Raw genomic sequence first — 22,734 nt, 5'->3', positions numbered from 1 at the left:
CCTTTCAGTGATCCAGAAAGGATCTCATTCAGATTCGACGGAGAAATTAAACCCTTTACAGACAATCAAAAGTTAAGAGAATTCAGCACCACCAAACCAGCTTTACAATAAATGCTAAAGGAACTTCTCAAGGCAGGAAACACAAAAGAAGGAAAACACCTACAGTAACAAACCCGAAATAATTAAGAAAATGGTAAGAGGAACATACATATAGATAATTACCTTAAATGTAAATGGATTAAATGCTCCAACCAAAAGACATAGACTGGCTGAATGGATACAAAAACAAGACCAGTACATATGCTGTCTACAAGAGACCAACGTCAGACCTAGGGACACATACACACTGAAAGTGAGGGGATGGAAAAAGATATTCCATGCAACTGGAAATCAAAAGAAAGCTGGAGGGCTTCCCTGGTGGCGCAGTGGTTGAGAGTCCGCCTGCCAATGCAGGGGACACGAGTTCGTGCCCCGGTCCAGGAAGATCCCACATGCCGTGGAGCAGCTGGGCCCATGAGCCATGGCCGCTGAGCCTGCGCGTCCGGAGCCTGTGTTCTGCAACGGGAGAGGCCACAACAGTGAGAGGCCCACGTACCACAAAAAAAAAAAAAAAAAAAAGAAAGCTGGAGTAGCAATTCTCATATCAGACAAAACAGACTTTAAAAGAAAGACTATTACAAAAGAACACTGCATAATGATCAAGGGATCAATCCAAGAAGAAGATATAACAATTGTAAATATTTATGCACCCAACATAGGAGCACCTCAATACATAAGGCAAATGCTAACAGCCATAAAAGGGGAAAGCAACAGTAACACAACAGTAGGGGACTTTTAGCACCCCATTTTCACCAATGGACAGATCATCCAAAATGAAAATAAATAAGGAAACACAAGCTTTAAATGACACATTAAACAAGATAGACTTGGGCTTTCCTGGTGGCACAGTGGTTGAGAGTCCGCCTGCTGATACAGGGGACGCGGGTTCCTGCCCCGGTCCAGGAGGATCCCACATGCCACAGAGTGGCTGGGTGCGGGAGCCATGGCCGTTGGGCCTGCGCGTCCGGAGCCTATGCTCCGCAGCAGGAGAGGCCGCGGCAGTGAGAGGCCCGCATACCACAAAAAAAAAAAAAAAAAAACAAGATGGACTTAATTAATTCTTATAGGACATTCCATCCAAAAACAACAAAATACACTTTCTTCTCAAGTGCTCATGGAAACTCTCCAGGCTGGATTATATCTTGGGTCACAAATCAAGCCTTGGTAAATTTAAGAAAACTGAACTAGTATCAAGTATCTTTTCCAACCACAACACTATGACACTAGACATCAATTACAGGAAAAAAAATCTGTAAAAAATAAAAACACATGGAGGCTAAACAATACACTACTAAATAACCAAGAGATCACTGAAGAAATCAAAGAGGAAATCCAAAAATACCTAGAAACAAATGACAATGAAAACACGACGACCCAAAACCTATGGGATGCAGCAAAAGCAGTTCTAAGAGGGAAGTTTATAGCAATACAATCCTACCTCAGGAAACAAGAAACATCTCAAATAAACAAACTAACCTTACACCTAAAGCAATTACAGAAAGAAGAACAAAAAAACCCCAAAGTTAGCAGAAGGAAAGAAATCATAAAGATCAGATTAGAAATAAATGAAAAAGAAATGAAGGAAACAATAGCAAAGATCAATAAAACTAAAAGCTGGTTCTCTGAGTAGAAAAACAAAATTGATAAACCATTAGCCAGACTCATCAAGAAAAAAAGGGAGAAGACTCGAATCAACAGAATTAGAAATGAAAGAGGAGCAGTAACAACTGACACTGCAGAAATACAAAGGATCATGAGAGATTACTACAAGCAACTAAATGCCAATAAAATGGACAACCTGGAAGAAATGGACACATTCTTAGAAAAGCACAACCTTCCGAGACTGAACCAGGAAGAAATAGAAAATATAAACAGACCAATCACAAGCACTGAAATTGAAACTGTGATTAAAAATCTTCCAACAAGGGGCTTCCCTGGTGGCGCAGTGGTTGAGAGTCTGCCTGCCGATGCAGGGGACACGGGTTTGTGCCCCGGTCTGGGAAGATCCCACATGCTGCGGAGCAGCTAGGCCCATGAGCCATGGCTGCTGAGCCTGCGCATCCGGAGCCTGTGCTCCACTACAGTAGAAGCCACAACAGTAACAGGCCCACATACTGCAAAAAAAAGAAAGATCTTCCAAAAAAAAAGCCCAGGACCAGATGGCTTCACAGGTGAATTCTATCAAACATTTAGAGAAGAGCTAACACCTATCCTTCTCAAACTCTTACAAAATATAGCAGAGGGAGGAACACGCCCAAACCCATTCTATGAAGCCACCATCACCCTGATACCAAAACCAGACAAAGATGTCACAAAAAAAGAAAACTACAGGCCAATATCTCTGATGAACATAGATGCAAAACTCCTCAACAAAATACCAGGAAAGAGAATCCAACAGCACATTAAAAGGACATACGCCATGATCAAGTGGGGTTTATCCAAGGAATGCAAGGATTCTTCAATACATGCAAATCAAACAATGTGATACACCATATTAACAGACTGAAGGATAAAAACCATATCATCTCAATAGATGCAGAAAAAGCTTTTGACAAAATTCAACACCTATTTATGATAAAAACTCTCCAGAAAGTAGGCATAGAGGGAACCTACCTCCACATAATAGAGGCCATATATGACAAATCCACAGCCAACACCGTTTTCCATGGTGAAAAACTGAAACCATTTCCTCTAAGATCAGGAACAAGACAAGGTTGCCCACTCTCACCACTGTTATTCAACATAGTTTTGGAAGTTTTAGCCACAGCAATTAGAGAAGAAAAAGAAAGAAAAGGAATCCAAATCAGAAAAGAAGTAAAACTGTCAGTGTTTGCAGATGACATGATACTATACATAGAAAATCATAAAGATGCCACCAGAAAACTACTAGAGCTAATCAATGAATTTGGTATAGTAGTAGGATACAAAATTAATGCACAGAAATCATTTGCATTCCTATACACTAATGATGAAAAATCTGAAAGAGAAGTTAAGGAAACACTCCCATTTACCATTGCAACAAGAAGAATAAAATACCTAGGAATAAACCTACCTAAGGAGACAAAAGATCTACATGCAGAAAACTATAAGACACTGATGAAAGAAATTAAAGATGATACAAACAGATGGAGACATATACCATGTTCTTGGATTGGAAGAATCAACATTGTGAAAATGACTATACATCCCAAAGCAATCTACAGATTCACTGCAATCCCTATCAAACTACCAATGGCATTTCTCACAGAACTAGAACAGAAAATTGCACAATGTGTATGGAAACACAGAAGACCCCGAATAGCCAAAGCAATCTTGAGAAAGGAAAACAGAGCTGGAGGAATCAGGCTCCCAGACTTCAGACTATAGTACAAAGCTACATTAATCAAGACAGTATGTTACTGACACAGAAACAGAAATATAGATCAATGGAAAAGGATAGAAAGCCCAGAGATAAACCCACACACATATGGTCACCTTATCTTTGATAAAGGAAGCAAGAATATACAATGGAGAAAAGACAGCCTCTTCAATAAGTGGTGCTGGGAAAACTGGACAGCTACATGTAAAAGAATGAAATTCGAACATTCCCTAACACCATACACAAAAATAAATTCAAAATGGATTAAAGACCTAAGTGTAAGGTCAGACACTATAAAACTCTTAGAGGAAAACACAGGCAGAACACTCTATGACATAAATCACAGCAAGATCCTTTTTGGCCCACCTCCTAGAGAAATGGAAATAAAAACAAAAAATGGGACCTAATGAAACTTAAAAGCTTTTGCACAGCAAAGGAAACCATAAACAAAACGAAAAGACAATCCTCAGAATGGTGTAAATATTTGCAAATGAGGCAACTGACAAAGGATTAATCGCCAAAATATACAAGCAGCTCATGCAGCTCAATATCAAAAAAACAAACTACCCCATCCAAAAATGGGAAGAAGACCTAAATAGACATTTCTCCGAAGAAGATATACAGATTGTCAACAAACACATGAAAAGATGCTCAACATCACTAATCATTAGAGTAATGGGAATCAAAACTACAATTAGGTAGCACCTCACACCGGTCAGAATGGCCATCATCAAAAAATCTACAAACAATAAATGCTGGAGAGGGTGTGGAGAAAAGGGAACCCTCTTGCACTGTTGGTGGGAATGTTAATTGATAGGGCCACTATGGAGAAGAGTATGGAGGTTCCTTAAAGAACTAAAAATGGAACTACCTTATGACCCAGCATTCCCACTACTGGGCATATACCCTGAGAAAACCATAATTCAAAAAGAGTCATGTACCACAATGTTCATTGCAGCTCTATTTACAATAGCCAGGACATGGAAGCAAGCTAAGTGTCCATTGACAGATGAATGGATAAAGAACGTGTGGCACATATATACAATGGAATATTACTCAACCATAAAAAGAAATGAAATTGAGTTATCCGTAGTGAGGTGGATGGACCTAGAGTCTGTCATACAGAGTGAAGTAAGTCAGAAAGAGAAAAAGAAATACTGTATGCTAACACATATATATGGAATAAAAAAAAAAAAAAACAGAAAAAGGTTCTGAAGAACCTAGGGGCAGGACAGGAATAAAGACGCAGATGTAGAGAATGGACTTGAGGACACGGGGAGGGGGAAGGGTAAGCTGGGACAAAGTACGAGAGTGGCACTGACATATATACACTACCAAATGTAAGTGGGGAGCAGCTGTATAGCACAGGGAGATCAGCTCAGTGCTTTGTGTCCAACTAGAGGGGTTGGATAAGGAGGGTGGGAGGGAGACACAAGACGGAGTAGATATGGGGATATACGTATGCACTTAGCTGATTCCCTTTGTTATACAGAGGAAACTAACACACCATTGTAAAGCAATTATACTCCAATAAAGATATTTTTTAAAAAATGGATAAAGGATGTGAAAAGACATTTTTCAAGGAAATTGTACAAATGGCCTATAAGCACAGTGAAAAAGATGCTCAAGGACTTCCGTGGTGGTGCAGTGCTTAAGAATCTGCCTGGCAATGCAGGGGACACGGGTTCAAGCCCTGGTCCGGGAAGATTCCACATGCTGCAGAGCAACTAAGCCTGTGCACCACAGCTACTGAGCCTGCACTCTGGAGCCCCTGAGCCACAACTACTGAGGCTGTGTGCCACAACTACTGAAGCCCACACACCTAGAGCCCGTGCTCTGCAACAAGAGAAGCCACCACAATGAGAAGCTCGCTCACAGCAACAAAGAGTAGCCCCCTCTCGCCACAGCTAGAAAAAGCCTGCAGGCAGCAACGAAGACCCAACGCAGCCAGAAATAAATAAATAAATAAAATAATTTTTTAAAAAAGAAAAAGGGGGCTTCCCTGGTGGCGCAGTGGTTGAGAGTCCACCTGCCAATGCAGGGGACATGGGTTCGTGCCCCGGTCCGGGAAGATCTCACTTGCCACAGAGTGGCTGGGCCCGTGAGCCATGGCCACTGAGCCTGCACGTCCGGAGCCTGTGCTCCGCTACAGGAGAGGCCACAAGTGAGAGGCCCGTGTACCAGAAAAAAAGAAAAAGAAAAAAAAGAAAAAGATGCTCAATATCAATAGCTATAAGGGAAATCAAATCAAAACTACAAGGAGGCGGAGAAAACCATAATTTGAAAAGATACACACACCCCCATGTTCATTGCTGCAGTATTTACAATAGCCCGGACATGGAAGCAACCTAAATGTCCCTCAACAGAGAATGGATAAAGAAGAGATGGTACAGGGCTTCCCTGGTGGCGCAGTGGTTGAGAGTCCGCCTGCCGATGCAGGGGACACGGGTTCATGCCCTGGTCCGGGAAGATCCCACATGCCGTGGAGCGGCTGGGCCCGTGAGCCATGGCCGCTAAGCCTGCACGTCCAGAGCCTGTGCTCCGCAACGGGAGAGGCCACATCAGTGAGAGGCCCGCGTACCGCAAAAAAAAAAAGAGAGATGGTACATACAGACAATGGAATATTACTCAGCCGTAAAAAAAGATTGTAATAATGCCATTTGCAGCCACGTGGATGGATCTAGAGACTGTGATACTGAGTAAAGTCAGACACAGAAAGACAAATATCATATGATATTGCTTATATGTGGAATCTAAAAAAAGGGTACAAATGAACTTATTTACAAAACAGAAGTAGAGTCACAGATGTAGAAAACAAACTTATGGTTACCAGGGAATGTGGGGGGAGGGATAAATTGGGAGATTGGGATTGACATATACACACTACTATATATAAAATAGATAACTAAAAAGAACCTACTGTGTAGCACAGGGAACTATACTCAATACTCCGTAATGGCCTATATGGGAAAAGAATCTTAAAAAAAGAGTGGGTATATGCATATGTGTAACTGATTCACTTTGCTGTACACCCGAAACTAACACAACATTGTAAATCAACTATAATCCAATAAAAATTTTGAAAAACGAAAAAAAATATATATTATGGCAAACTTTTATGATATTTTAACATTAGTAAATATACACAAATACAAATAAAAATTCTATTTCCATTTTAAACGACAACAAAAAAAAACTACAAGGAGAAACCACTTCACCCTCACTGGAACAGCTATAATCAAAACGATGACAACACCCTGACCTGGGGCTCCAGGAGCCCCGAGGGCGGTTGCATGAGGCTGGCTGGGAGGGAAGACTTGGCCTGGCTTTGTCCCACTCCACTCTGAGCCTTCTCGTCGACTGGGTTTAGATGGCTCCCGCAAAGAAGGCTGGCAAGAAGAAGGGCCAGTCTGCCGTCAACGAGGTGACGACCAGAAAATACACTCTCAACGTTCACAAGAGCATCCCTGGAGTGGGTTTCAAGAAGCGTGCCCCTCGGGCACGCAAAGAAATCCGGAAATTTGCCATGAAGGAGATGGGAACTCCAGATGTGCGCGTCGACACCAGGCTCCACAAAGCTGTCTGCGCCAAAGGAATAAGGGATGCCCCGTATTGTATCCATGTGCAGCTGTCCAGAAACATAAGGAAGATGAAGATGCACCAGACAAGCTCTGTACGTTGGTTACCATGTACCTGCCACCATTATCAAAAACCTGAAGACAGTTAATGTGGATGAGAACTAACTGCTGATTGTTAAGCAAAGTTACAGAACTGCCAAAACAAAAGAAAAGTGAATAACAAGCATTGATGAGGACATAGAGAAACTGGAACTCGCATACACTGCTGCTGAGGAAGTAAAACAGCACAACCGCTTTGGAAAACAATCTGGCAGTTCCTCAAATAGTTAAACATTTAGTTACCGTATGACCCTGTAATTCTAATTCCTAGGCATATACATGAGAGAACTGAAAACATACGTCCACATAAAAACATATATGAATGTTAACAGCACCATTACTCATAACAGCCAAAAAGTAGAAACAACCCAAATGTCCATCAGCTGAAGAAGGAGTAAACAAAAAGTGGTCTATCCATATGGTGAAATATTATTCAGCAAAAACAAAACGTGAAGTACTGATCCGTGATACAACACGGACAAACCTTGAAAACATTATGCTAAGTGAAAGAAGTCGGTCATAAAAGACTACAAGCTGTATGACTCCATTTATACGAAATGCCCAGAACAGGCAAATCCAGAGACAGAAGAGTGGTTGCCTGGGGCTGGGGGAGGATGGGGGAAATGGGTGGTGACTGATAATCTGTACGGGGCTTCTTGCTGGGGTGATGAAAATGTCCGAGATTGATGGTGATACACAACTCTGGTCATAGAGTAAAAACCTCTGTATATTTTAATGGGTAAGTTGTATTAAAACTGTTAAGAAAAAAAAGCACCTCGGACCAGTGCCTTCACGTAGTAAGTGCAAATTGCTAATTTTCATTATAGGAAGAAGAAACTCCTGTCAACATTAAAATGGGAAAAGCAAATTTGTGTTAACTGAAATGGGACAAAAGATCACTTCACTTGAAACAGCTGTTGAATGTACATGCAACATTCAGAAATGACAAGAAACAACAGTGTGACACGAAGAAGCATTCTGTTTCAAATGCCCATCAAGGGCTCGGAAGCTGAGCTTCTAGAAGTGATTGGAGAAGCTCTTCCCGAGACGGTCAAACTCCTCCTTCTGGCCTTTGACATGGTTGTGGGGAAAGCAGGCAGCAAAAACTCTGAAACAGTTTCCCTCAAATAATTTATCCATTTAAAGTTCAAAAATAAAATGAAGGCGATACAATTTCGTGCTGGGTTTTCTGCAGAGCCGAACAATTTTGCCACCCCCGAGAGAACACTAGCAGAGCCTAAGGAGAGTCACAGCACACTGCTCCCAGGAGTCGTGAAGTGATTCCCCACCAACACGTGTGCCAGGGTTTAAAGGGCAGAGAAGAAGAGACTAACGTCTGAAAGGCAGATGAGACATTGGCAAGTGAAGAGAAGGCTGCGGCCAGTCCTGGGACAAGCCCTGTGAGCAGAGGCTAGAGGAGCTCCAGGTGAACTGGTTGGGGGCGGGGGGTGCGGGCGGACAGAATCTCAACTCTCTTCTTGCTCTCCCTCGGGGAAGAAGATAGAGTTTGCATGCTTCTCACTTGGAACCGTAATAGAGGGCGTCCTGGGATGCCAAACCCTGGCTCTGCGTCCTTTCCTGCCAGTCTCACCCTCTCCCTGAACAGAAGCCCCACAGAACCACCCTGACTTTACTCCCAGCACTCGAAACTCAATTTCAGCTCTATACACCCTTATTTTGAAAAGTTTCAGAAATAAAAAATATTGTATTCTTTTTTTAATCTCAACATATGACTGATTTTTCTGACAGCTCTAAGCTACTTCTACTTGGTAGAAGCACCTAATTCTCCTGCAAGGGAATCCCGTACTTTCCATCAGGCATAACTAGCCAGTCTGGGCTCGTTAACTTCTATTGCTCAAATACCAATACATCTAACACTGATTTCATCGTTCATCAGTTTTGGCTGGGAGGTGAGGGAGTATCATTCAGTTCCTCAGCCCGCCCTCAACTGCTTTCTCATCAGCAACTCAGGTCTCCTAAAAACAAAGCAAAACATTTGTTTTCCTTCCTCTAGGAAGGAAAACACTTTCCACAAGCTCCATCAGGAAACGTCAGCCTAGAGAAAGAATGCAACACAAATGTTAAAACAAAAATCTACAAACCTGAAGCAATTTCATTTCAAACTCAAGATACACAACGAGATGAAAGTAAATGTGCTGGTCACAAAGCACGTGTAAGCATGTGACCATCTGCTGTCCATCCTTCAAAGGAAGAGAGGGTTTTCATTTTTATTATTATTCTTTGTCATTGTCCGATTAAGGCAGAAAACAGTAGAGCTCATTACGAAATAATTAAGCACTGCAATAAAAGAGTTTTTTGCTGTATGAATTACAGAAGGCATTAAGAGGGGAAAGGAAAACCCACCTCTGTGAAAAATGCAGAATGTCTTTCCCTGTTAAGAACACACATACAAAATGCAACAGAGAATTCAAATTCACACTGAGAGGAGCATAAGCCACAGCATCAGAGCAGAGTCGTTACTATGAGTAAATTCAAAATTAACTGGACAGGCATGCTCAGTGCATTCAGAGAATTTTAAAAGCACACTGCAAATCATCCACTTAACCATGCTAGAGGAAGAATTTCCCTCTTCGACAAACAACATAAATCAATAGGGTGCCCCATGAAACAAGGAACAAACAACAATCAGGTTTGTAACAGTTCTGATTTAAAGTTACTTAAATCAGTATGTTCCAAAGATCGTAATCCGGAAATTTTAACCATTCATTCACACCACCATGAAACAAGCACTTAAAAAATAACCAAAAGAAACTAAGCACATAGATCATGTACCTGGATCAATGAGAACTTCTTGTGCCCCTGGAAGAAAGAACAGATTATGGTCTTTTATTTGAAAAACAAAACTACTTTTAAAGATAACTGCTAAATCACATTTCATAATTCACATAGCCTCAAAAAATATGAGACACTTGTATCTGATCAGAAAAGCAATTCTGAGTAACAGTATGTTACAATTCAGTGCCTTTATGCTTTAGAAGGAAAAAAAGAGAAGAAAACTATTTCTCATATCCTGCACAAACTGTAAAGTGCTTCCCTATCTCTCTCCCTTCCCACTTTCCAAGCTTATACTCCCTAACTCTTCTGAAACAAGTATGAGAATTTCTTATTCCCACAAATAAGCCAAGTGACAGAAGAATATCAATTTATTTGTATAAATATACGCCCACACCTTAGCCTGAAGAAGAAAGGTATCAGAAGGCTATATGGAACTTATTTCTCCTTCCTAAAATCACACGCGCGTGCACACACACACCCACACACACACATTCACACAGACACACATACACACTGATTTACTGGACATTTCACAAGCTAAGGATTTCCAACTTCTAGAAGGTAGCTCTGTAGTTGTTAGTTTACAACACAGAACAGTTAACTTCATTATTATCAAGAAGCTTTTGAAAGCCTTGATCATCTATTAAACCATCCAAATATCAACGAGACCCAATTAGCCTTCTCTATAGAATGTAATTTCCCATGATGGCAAAACATACCCTAAGAGGAACTGGGTTCAAGAGTCCTGCTTATCATTAGATATGATCTTTTTTTTTTTTTTTTTTTTTTTTTTTGCGGTACGCGGGCCTCTCACTGTTGTGGCCTCTCCCGTTGCAGAGCACAGGCTCCGGATGCGCAGGCTCAGCGGCCATGGCTCACGGGCCCAGCCGCTCCGCGGCATGTGGGATCTTCCCGGACCGGGGCATGAACCCACGTCCCCTGCATCGGCAGGCGGACTCTCAACCACTGCGCCACCTGGGAAGCCCAGCTATGATCATTTTTAAACATGTTAACAGGATTCAGAAAGGTATGTCCCAATAACATATATTCTTACTGAAATAGCATGTTTTCAATCGTCCATAGAGAATAGGTCCCATGATGCTACTTAAGAGCTACTCTGTGTACTGCAATCTCCATTTTTACATGCAGACTAAAACTCACTGCCATCTAGAAGCCACGATTACACTAAAGAACAGGTGCTTCCTACTGGATACTGACTACATGCCAAACACAATGCTTGACAACCATCATGTGTGATTGTCAGGGCAACCCTACGAGGTAGATGGGGATGAGAAAGCCTGCGGGGCGGATGCGGAGCCAGGGATGCGGCGCCATCACACACCCCACAACATGTCCACGACGAGTGCTGACGGATCTGCACTGAGGGGACACTGAGCTGTGTGGAACCTTGGGGGATGTGAGATTTCCAGATAGTGCTAGAAACATCCTGTTCAGTGAAAAACCTGGTCAAATATGTTATACTGTGCCATGTCCTTCGAATAGGGAACATGAATGAGACTTTGTCGATGCCTCAGAGTCATAATCACAATCATCAATTACTCGACCTCTTAGGGCGTCCAGGGATGAACCGGGCCCCATGCTAAGTACACTGAGATTGCAGAGCTTTTAAGGTTGTTTAATGAAGCTTGTAAAAATCTTTCTGTCTCAAGCCTCACACAGGCGGTCAACTATCACTTCTCACTGGTGTGGACGTATTAATACCACCTGAAACGATCCTTTTCTGCCTTTTAAGCTAATCCATCTAATCCAATCTTTTCGAACAGCAAAGAACAAGCTCAACCACAACAAATGGACAGCTTTTACCAAATGAACTTTAACGTCTAATTGGACTCCCTGGAAGCTCTTTCCTTTTATTAAACCCACTTCTAGGTACGCAACAGTCTACTGACCGGTCGACTTTGCTATCTGATTATCTGGCCTACTCAGAAGGCTTCTCACCTCATTGTGTGTGTGAGGGGGTGGGGAGATAATAATTGGTGCTGTCTGAAGAAATCACAGTGAGAAAAAGCAGCACCCTCCAGCCAGGTCTCCACAGACAGGAGTACCTCAATGTGCTCAGAAATGATATCATCAGCATCATCAGCCTCCAGTGGACTGATTTCACATTAACCAAATTCATAAGAGACTGGTGTAAGAAAGTCAGAGGCTGGGACTTCCCTTCCACGCTCCCAATACAGAGGGCACGGGTTCGATCCCTGGTCGGGGAACTAAGATCATGCATGCCGCAGGGTGTGACCAAAAGAAAAGAAAAAAGAAACAGAGGTTTAACTTATTAATTTAACAGGAGACATAAAATTATCGATCAGACTAAAATATCGGAGTTCAACAATCAGCATATTTTCTCTCCAACGACCCAATCTTGGGCAGGAGGCCACATGGCAAGCATGGACAGATGCAGAGCAAGAGGGATTTCCTAGATTAACTTGATGGACTAAATTTCTGTTACAGGGACAGACCTGCTGCCTAGACCACAATGAATGCTGGTCACGGTGCATGGACAGTGGCCGAGGCACAGCTGTGAACACTTGTGTAACTCTCCCTTTCCCACTCTTTCCAGGCCGACGAATGGACAGATGTACACAGAGATGCACAGACAGGCTGATACCTCTAAAAACCCAAAGCCCATCTCTGAGAGCCTGGAAGCCAGACTGCCAGGGTTTAAACACCAGCTCTGCCACTTACTAGCTCTGTGACCTTGGTCAAATTACTTACCCTCTCTGTGCCTCAATTTCCACATCTGTAAAGTTGGGAAAATAATCAAACCTACCTCACTTGGCTGTTGTGAGGCTCAAAGGATTAAATTAGTTTCTGCAAAGATCTTAGAAAAGTATGCAGCACATTTCAGGTGCCCAACAAATGTTAACTATGACGCATGCCCCGCCTGTCTCCCTTCTAATCAGCTTTAATGTTTCCTTGCTAGTTTAAGTCACAGAGGACATCCTGATTTCCCTATTTATAAACTCCTGAGGAGCACCCTTCTGTTCCACTCCACGACCTGTTCAAACTGAGGGAAGGGACGCTTCCTCTCCACTCCTCTGGGCCATGAGGAGGGCTTCTCCCTCAACACTCCTGACCCCTGGCCCACAGCTAGCCCTCCTCGCACAAATGGAGTGAGGAGTGGGCTCAGGGAGTCTGGGAGACAAGTGGGGCACGGGAAACCATTCTTCCCCCCCGGGTGCTGGCCACCCTCAGGAAGCACCCAGGATGCTCAGCATTGTGACATGACAGCCCTGAGCATGACGGGGACAGGTCCCCTCATAGGAAGGCCCACTGTGGCCCAGAACTGCCTGCGACTGCGTGAGTCTCTCTAGTTCCGGGATAGAGTATTAAGACACCCATTTCCCTGAAGCCCTAAAGTTCACGTAGAATGTGGCTTTACCAGTAACAAAGGAGACGTTTAGCTCCCGCTGCCTACTCTCTCGTCTCATCTCTCAGTTGGCTGGTGGAGAAAAGAAGAGTGTAATTACTGGGCCCACTTAAGCCCCAACATATACTAATTAGCCAAAAATTCTGTGGCTTAACGTTCAGGGTGACTGTATACCAGCCCTAATTCTGAGGCTGCTGCTAAATTATGAGTACAGGAAGTACTGAACCTCTTCAAATATTTTACTCATTTCTTAATTGGATCTTTTGTCATAAAACCAGCTTTTTCTATTTTAATTCCTTAGTAATTGCTAAAGACTATATAAAATGATGGCTTCATACAAAACAATAGCTAAGGGTTTGAGCACTTTTGAGATAACCACTGTGCTAAACACTTTACATAATTTCTGATTCTCACAAAGCAGATTCTACAAAGCAGATATTAGCGTCCCTATTTTACAGACAAGGGAAAAACTCAGAAAGAACTGACTCAAGTTCGCATGGCTAAGTGGTAGCATGTGCATTCAAAGCCAAGTCAAAAAACTACGCTCCTTCATACAGCAACCAAATCACCTCCCACTAATTAACGCACAGCAGTGGGTTCAATACTCAGGGAGTTCAATACGTTTTTCAGCTTTAAGGTGCTCCAGGGACCACTTCTATCTGTTTTATAAAATCATGGCTCACTGGTTTCTAATACTGGAAGAAAAGTACAATTTCACCATTGTTTGCACAGCAAGTCTGAAATTTTCACACTGAGATGACAGAATAAAAATAAGATATAACTAGAATAATTTGTCCAGGTATCCAGACATAATGGACATTGTGCTATCCTGAAGCACTAAACAAAGAAGTCAAATTAAAGGAACGTGGGCTAAGTCGTCTTCCACAAACAGGAAAATTAAGACTTTTAAAAGGTGCAACAGCGCCACCTATGGCCCAAAAGGCTGTCCAGGTTGCTGTAAAAGACACAACACATAAATTGCCTGTATAAGAAACAATCAGTAAGGTTTTTAAAAATAGGATGCTCAGAGCCTATAACTAAAAGCTTATCTAGCTCATAACTGAATTCTGCTTCAGGGAAGGGAGTGGTATTCAGTATGTAATCTGAAATTGTTAACACTCCTGAATATAAACAAAAGACATAGGCTCATGGAAACTAATCTTAGAAGAAGGAATCCAGTCCAGCCTCTTCATTTTACAGCCAGGGAGACTGAGACCCAGAATCCATCCTTCTAGCAATCAGCAGCAAAGCGCTCCTAGTCCTTTTGTTTTACACTAGCTAGCTGTACTAGCTCTATATTCATAAAAGTCATGTCTGCATGTTTCCAACATTAGATAATCTGTGTCTTGCAAAATACTTCCCAAAGAGCATTTAACTACAAATCATACAATTTTCTTGAAATACAAAACACTTATTTATATATTAAAATAAAGAGGGAGGGGATATGGCGATATATGTATACATATAGCTGATTCACTTTGTTATGCAGCAGAAACTAACACAACATTGTAAAGCAATTATACTCCGATAAAGATGTTAAAAAATAAAAAATTTTAAAATTTAAAAGTAATTTAAAAATAATAAATAAATAAAATAGCATGAGCTCCACTTTTTTTTTTTTTTTTTTTTGCAGTATGCAGGCCTCTCACTGTTGTGGCCTCTCCCGTTGCGGAGCACAGGCTCCAGACACGGAGGCTCAGCGGCCATGGCTCACAGGCCCAGCCACTCCGTGGCATGTGGGATCTTCCCGGACCGGGGCACAAACCCGCGTCCCCTGCATCGGCAGGTGGACTCAACCACTGCGCCACCAGGGAAGCCCTGAGCTCCACTTCTATTCCCTCTATAAAGGAAAAGTGACAGATGTCAAATCGTTTTGATTATTTACCTCCCCAGCAGCAGAAATACCTCAATCAAAAAAAAAGCAGCATTCTCTTAGCATCAACAAGGCAATTCCTTAAAAGAGAACATTCCGTCTTTATGTTGTAAGAGGACACATGACCCACCGCCATGATGATGCTCAGATCTGGATTGTGTAAACTGTCAACACGTCATTAAATGTACAGCTCTCTCGTCTCAAAAAACTCATATAACTGTGCCTTGACTTCTAACAGGCAGAATTGTTCTCAGAGCTTTCTGAGATGCTCTTCCCAGGTTTTATAAAATCCTCAAATTTGGCTTGAATAAAATTTTCCATTTTCTTTCTTAAAAAATAAATAAATAAAACCTATTAAGGGTACAGGAAAAAAATCAAAACTTTCTTCAATCACAAAAGAGATAAGCTTATTCTCTGCAAATAATCAATACTGATTTTTCTAAACATAAAGGCTGTGGTCAAATTCCTCGCAATTTAAAGGTTCTAGTGGATGATTACAAGCCAATATGAATTCTGAGTTGTAAAAATATACATTCTGTACAAACAATCTTCAAGTTCTTCAGCTGAAGACACTTTAGCTAGTCCCTATCTTACTAGGATGACACTCTCATCAAAACTTCATACTGCACTAAAAAAAGTAACCGAATCCTTATCGCTTTAAGTCATATTCATATATATCACATGTATATACACACTGAATATGCATCATAAATAAACCACCCTCTTCAGTATTCAGAGCTGATCCTTCTAAACTATCTGTCATTGTGACAGCAAATTTTTACTGAGAATCTCTTGGGTGCTTTGTGCAAGGTATCTAACTCAGTCAGACTAGGTAAATAACATTATTCAAATTTCACAAATGAGGAAATATATACTTAAACCATAAAAACCAACTTAACATATTCATCATAAGGAAAGAAAAGAGTAGCGATTTTTATTTTCTCTCAATTTTCACTGGCTTGATCTTTTCTTCCGTACTGAAGACTACACAAAAGCAGTTCAGCCTCTATAACTTTTTCTCTCGACAAGCCTCACTAGAGAAGAACAAGCGGTAAGTCATTAGCAATGGTTGGATCTTCAAAGCTCACTTCTCTTTTGCACTGTAATCATTTTTTATGGGTTTTTTTAGTGCTTCCAGAGTTAAAATAAAAAATACTAACTTTTTAGGTCATTAGCTGAGAATAAAACATTTGTGAAAATGTACAGTGTTAATCTATGCCCCTCTGTCTCGTATTCTCACTGATACCTCTTCTTTTATGGCCTCATCAGGTTGAGATCACTAAAATCAGTCACTTATGAACTCACAGGAGTTTGGGAAACCAGTCAACGGGAGGCTGATTAGAGGAGCAATTAAGGATGCCTACTGTACAGTCACCCCAGCCTGGCTCCAGCCCCGAGTCTGGCGCTGCCAGTTGCGTGATTTGGGGCAAGTTATCCCATCTCTTTAAACCTCAATCCCTCACCTGCAAGAAGGAGTTACTGATAACTACCCTCAAACACCTGCTCTGAGGTAAAACGTAAGGAAAGCATTTAGCACAGCCTGGCCTAGGGCAGATGCCAAATCATTCACAGCTATTTCAATAATTAGGGATGATAACGCTTACTATTAATAAATTAAGCTAGTCCAAAAAGTACCAATAACCATAAAGGAGAAACATTTGTAAGTCAACAAGCATTTCCTTTTGGATTGATTGCAGAATGTCCTATTGATTTTTTAATAAACCAAGTTTTGAATAACCTTGAATACTCTGAATACTAAGAAAGTGGAAGTTTTTTTTAAAAAATTTAAACAAAAGGAGAATTAAAGCAAAAAGACATAGGGAGTACAGAATTCTTTTTTGAAACTAAATTCAGTTTTAAGAGAGGGGAAAATCCCCTTTTTTCAGAGGAAATCTTGAAAACTATGTAAAGGGGATCTGAGATGTCTAGAGTCTTTTAACAGTACTCATGAATTCATATTACCAAGTCTTAAAACTACTTGACAATCAACAATAATAATACTGATAACAATAATGGCTGCTAACATTTATCCAGCACCGGCTGGGACTGTTGTAGGTCCTTTATATGTGTATCTCATGCAGCCTTCACAAGAACCCTCCAAGGTAAGTACAGTTATTATCTCCCCCACTTCACAAATAAGGAAATTGAGGCACAGAGAGATTAAACTTGCTCCAGGTCACATGGGCATTAAATGACATCCGTAGCCTGCTATTTTGCTGGTGAAAAAGGAACCTGAGATATAAATTCAAGGGAGAATGTTAAATAATCCGTTTGTCTGGTCTTCACCTCAAAGAGTAGATACCATAAATTCCTGATGTGAGATGAGGCTGCCACTGCAAACTGACTAATCTTGAAATTGATATCCAAGATGAAGCAACATACATACTCATGATAGCAAATCCGTTCATGGCTCGGGACCCTTTAATGCCTGAAAGGTGGTAAAATCATTTCCGATCTAAATGCCATCAGCGCTGCTCTTTCAGCTCTCATCCAAGCTTCACTGGATGTTCTTCTCCACAGACTGTCTTCAACAGTAAAAAGTTCTCAAGTGTTTCACACTACGCACAGCTAAATAAAGCCACTTCTCTACTGCAGACGGAGCCCTTCTTCAGGCCTAAAACTTGCTTTGCCTATCTTCAGCAAGGGCAGAAAGTGAAGCATCGCCCTACAAAGGCTCCAGAGTCTCACCAAGCCCATGAGTAGAACAGTCTCAACACTTTATAACTCTTCAAGTAGCAGGGAAAGAATAAAACAAAACCACCTTCAACAAAAGGCCCCCAGAGAGAGAGCAGACGTCCTTCTAAGGAGAAGATAAGCAGCTGTCACCTGTGTGTTGGATACTTTAGCACTTGGCCGCTGGCGCAAGGGCACAAGAGGACTTGAAATGCTGGAATCTCATAGCAGAGACAGCAGTTACAACAACACGCGATAAACACAGGTGGTGAGCACCGACGGGAGGCATCTCAAGTCAAAACTGAAGCCCAGGAAAGCAGGGAGCAGAGATATCCCAGTCTGAGGACTTTCTCTATCACTTCTCAGCCTGCTTTACTTTCCTCTCCAATAACTGAGACCCCACTAAAACCGTTAGGAACGGTCTGCTGAAGGAAGATAAAACATCTTCAAGGACCACCAGAGATTCATCTAAGCAGTTCTACAAAGAATGCACCCAGATTCAGACGGAGTGGCTACACTGACTGGCGCATAGAGGTGGTCTCTGCAGTCTTTGCTGGTGACGGGGATGGTATAATTCAGGGCAAAAAGACATTGAAGGCATTTCCGCATCCAATACACATCAACGGCCGTGGGCCTTCTCTTTGGGGGGAAAAAATCCGTAAAAATCTCATGGTTCAAAAAACACCTAGTAGTTTTGTGTATAGCCTTGATCTCTGCATTCTTTGCTATTATCTTTGTGACCATGCGGTATGACAACCACATCCTGAACATTTAAGGCAAATTCACTTATTAAGGGTCAAAAGGGTCAAGTTCATTCAACAAGCATTTGTGGTTCTGCTCCTCCAAAGATGCATTTTTACTCTTCACAGGTGCTAACAAACATGAGGAAATCAAACTTCACGCATTAAGAGAACTTCATCAACCAGAAAAAGAAGAAACAGCTCCCCGGGCCCTGAATTAGCTGTTAAAATTGACATCTGGGACTAACTTCACCAAACACACAGAAATTATGACAAGGGCCCAGACAGAGAACTTCAAAGACAGCCTACCATGAAATTTTATGCAACTGGTCCAGAAATCAACCCATCATTGTAATCCATTAATATCATTTGATAAGACTCAATAAGATCAATACATATTCAATAGAATCAGAAGACAATGTCTCATGTGCAGGATTTCTTTTTTTTTTTTTTTTTTTACGTGCAGGATTTCTGACTCAACGGATTTTATATTTTATTTAAATATTACTCAACCTTCACTCAGAGGGAACAGTAATAGATTACTCCTGCTTGCTTAAAGACTGTAACTGAGTCTAGGATGGAGGCAAGAGCAGAGCTTACCTGGTCGATGTCTGTTGGCTGCTTCAGCAGGAAGTGAGCTACCCTGGACCCTTCGAGCTCCAGTTTTACCACCAGTTCCACCAGGATAGTGATAGATGACAGAAGCTGAACATAACCCTTCAAGGGCAGCTGGGCATTAAAATAAAAGTTCAATTAATAAAGTTAGTGGCCCATCCTTAGCAAAAATTGCAGTGACTAAGAATGATCTGAACGGCTTGATGATGTGGAAATGCCAATTTTTCCACAAAACAGAGATCAAACCTACAGATCACTGGTTTTGTTACAAACAGGAACATGGCCCCTACTATGTTTTGCAGGCCCGTGTCAAAGCTGGCAGCGCAGAAAACTCTCACGACGCTCAACGTTTCTCTGAGGGGCTGAGCACATGTGAGCCGGGCTGTTCATTCATTCATTTAACCAACAGCTTAGTTCACACTGTGTGGCAGGCTCTGTGCCAGATGCTGACACTGCACACAGATGAAGCAGTGCCCTGGATCGAAAAGATTTTTAAAATCATACCACTGGAAGAAGGACCAGAATACCTATCCCCATCACTCACCCGGAATGCATCTATCCCATTTCGAGCAAACACCTAGCAGGCCTGTCTCCTTCTCAAAGGCAACCACACTGAGTTGCGGCAACTTTTCATTCTTCTATCACTGGCAGTTAAACCCTAAGAAACTTGGGCTATGCTACTCGCCTCACAAGTCGTGCTGCAGTGTTCATCTTTACCCAGTAGCTCAGTGGTTCTCAAACTTTTTGGTCTTAGAACTCCTTCACGCTGAAAAATCACTAAGGACCACAATAAAGAGCGCTTTTTTTGTGCAGGTTACATCTACAGATATTTACCATGCTCGAAAATAGAACTAGAAGAGGATTTAAATATTTATGTGTTCCTTCCTTTTAAAACAATAATAAGCCCATAACATGTTAACTTTTTTTTAATATCTTTATTGGAGTATAATTGCTTCACAATGTTGCATTAGTTTCTGCTGACTAACAAAGTGAATGGGCTATATGCATACGTATATCCCCATATCCCCTCCCTCTTGCGTCTCCCTCCCACCCTCCCTATCCCACCCCTCTAGGTGGTCACAAAGCACCTAGCTGATCTCCCTGTGCTATGCGGCTGCTTCCCACTAGCTGTCTATTTTACATTTGGTAGCGTATATATGTCAATGCTACTCTCTCACTTCGCCCCAGCTTACCCTTCCCCCTCTACGTGTCCTCAAGTCTACTCTCTACGTCTGAGCCTTTATCCTGTCCTGCCCCTAGGTTCATAAGAACCTTTTTTTTTTTTTAAGATTCCATATATATATTAACATATGGTATTTCTTTTTCTCTTTCTGACTTACTTCACTGTCTATGACAGACTCTAGGTTCCTCCACCTAACTACAAATAACTCAATTTCATTTCTTTCTATGGTTGACTAATATTCCATTGTATATATGTGCCACACCTGCTTTATCCATTCATCCGTCAATGGAGAGTTAGGTTGCTTCCATGTCCTGGCTATTGTAAATAGTGCTGTAATGAACACTGTGGTACATGACTCTTTTTGAATTATGGTTTTCTCAGGGTATATGCCCAGTAGTGGGATTGCTGGGTCATATGTAGTTCCATTTTTAGTTCTTTAAGGAACCTCCATACTGTTCTCCATAGTGGCTGCATCAATTTACATTCCCACCAACAGTGCAAGAGGGTTCCCTTTACTCCATACCCTCTCCAGCATTTATTTCTTGTAGATTTTTGATGATGGCCATTATGACCGGTGTGAGGTGATACCTCATTGTAGTTTTGATTCCTATTTCTCTAATGATTAGTGATGTTGAGCATGCTTTCATGTGTTTGTTGGCAATCTGTATATCTTCTTTGGAGAAATGTCTATTTAGGTCTTCTGCCCATTTTTGGATGGGGTAGTTTGTTTTTTTGATATTGAGCTGCATGAGTTGCTTGTATATTTTGGAGATTAATCCTTTGTCAGTTGCTTCATTTGTTAATTTTTTCTCCCATTCTGAGGATTGTCTTTTCATCTTCTTTATGGTTTCCTTTGCTGTGCAAAAGCTTTTAAGTTTCATTAGGTCCCATTTGTTTACTTTTGTTTTTATTTCCATTTCTCTAGGAGGTGGGCCAAAAAGGATCTTGCTGTGATTATGTCATAAAGTGTTCTATGTTTTCCTCTAAGAATTTCATAGTATCTGGCCTTACATTTAGGTCTTTAATCCATTTTGAGTTTATTTTTTGTGTATGGTGTTAGGGAGTGTTCTAATTTCATCCTTTTACATGTAGCTGTCCAATTCTCCCAGCACCACTTATTGAAGAGGCTGTCTTTTCTCCACTGTATATTCTTGCCTCCTTTATCAAAGATAAGGTGACCATATGTGTTGGGTTTACCTCTGGGCTTTCTATCCTGTTCCATTGATCTATATTTCTGTTTTTGTGCCAGTACCATACTGTCTTGATTAATGTAGCTTTGTAGTATAGTCTGAGGTCTGGGAGCCTGATTCCTCCAGCTCCGTTTCCCTTTCTCAAGATTGCTTTGGCTATTCGGGGTCTTTTGTGTTTCCATACAAATTGTGCAATTTTTTGTTCTAGTTCTGTGACAAATGCCATTGGTAGTTTGATAGGGATTGCAGTGAATCTGTAGATTGCTTTGGGATGTACAGTCATTTTCACAATGTTGATTCTTCCAATCCAAGAACATGGTATACCTCTCCATCTGTTTGTGTCATCTTTAATTTCTTTCATCAGTGTCTTATAGTTTTCTGCATGTAGATCTTTTGTCTCCTTCGGTAGGTTTATTCCTAGGTATTTTATTCTTCTTGTTGCAATGGTAAATGGGAGTGTTTCCTTAACTTCTCTTTCAGACTTTTCATCATTAGTGTGTAGGAATGCAAGTGATTTCTGTGCATTAATTTTGTATCCTACTACTCTACCAAATTCATTCATTAGCTCTAGTAGTTTTCTGGTAGCATCTTTAGGATTCTCTATGTATCGTATCATGTCATCTGCAAACAGTGACAGTTTTACTTCTTCTTTTCCAATTTGGATTCCTTTTCTTTCTTTTTCTTCTCTAATTGCTGTGGCTAAAACTTCCAAACTATGTTGAATAACAGTGGTGAGAGTGGGTAACCTTGCCTTGTTCCTGATCTTAGAGGAAATGGTTTCAGTTTTTCACCATTGACAACAATATTGGCTGTGGGTTTGTCATATACGGCCTCTATTATGTTGAGGTAGGTTCCCTCTATGCCTACTTTCTGGAGAGCTTTTATAATAAATTGGTGTTGAATTTTGTCAAAAGCTTTTTCTGCATCTACTGAGATGATCGTATGGTTTTTATCCTTCAATATGTTAATATGGTGTATCACATTGATTGATTTGCATGTATTGAGGAATCCTTGCATTCCTGGGATAAACCCCACTTGATCATGGTGTATGATCCTTTAATGTGCTGTTGGATTCTCTTTCCTGGTATTTTGTTGAGGAGTTTTGCATCTATGTTCATCAGAGATATTGGCCTGTAGTTTTT

At 41.3% G+C, this 22,734-nt stretch overlaps 1 protein-coding gene and 1 pseudogene across 7 annotated transcripts in view; one reads left to right on the top strand and one right to left on the bottom strand.

Moving 5' to 3' along the window:
• TRAPPC9 (trafficking protein particle complex subunit 9) overlaps positions 1 to 22,734 on the bottom strand; it is a 524,427-nt gene that overhangs the window by 459,590 nt on the left and 42,103 nt on the right. For 5 of the 6 annotated variants that reach the window (XM_079901721.1, XM_079901717.1, XM_079901718.1 and 2 more), the window contains exons 4-5: positions 19,205 to 19,333; positions 9,928 to 9,954 (exon numbers count right to left, since the gene is read on the bottom strand). In XM_079901721.1, coding sequence (XP_079757847.1) covers positions 9,928 to 9,954; positions 19,205 to 19,333 — 156 coding nt within the window. The remainder of the gene's footprint in view (positions 1 to 9,927; positions 9,955 to 19,204; positions 19,334 to 22,734) is intronic. The other variant, XM_079901722.1, reaches the window with a different exon arrangement.
• On the top strand, positions 6,443 to 7,404 carry LOC307176114 (large ribosomal subunit protein eL31-like; annotated as a pseudogene). Its single transcript has one exon. The product of its transcript is annotated as a large ribosomal subunit protein eL31-like (transcript).

Source organism: Stenella coeruleoalba (assembly GCF_951394435.1).
Source record: "Stenella coeruleoalba genome assembly, chromosome: 17".
In the NCBI taxonomy this organism is placed as follows: domain Eukaryota; kingdom Metazoa; phylum Chordata; class Mammalia; order Artiodactyla; family Delphinidae; genus Stenella; species Stenella coeruleoalba.
The sequence above is the reverse complement of the archived record's forward strand: the minus strand, read 5'-3'. Positions and strand labels throughout refer to the sequence as shown.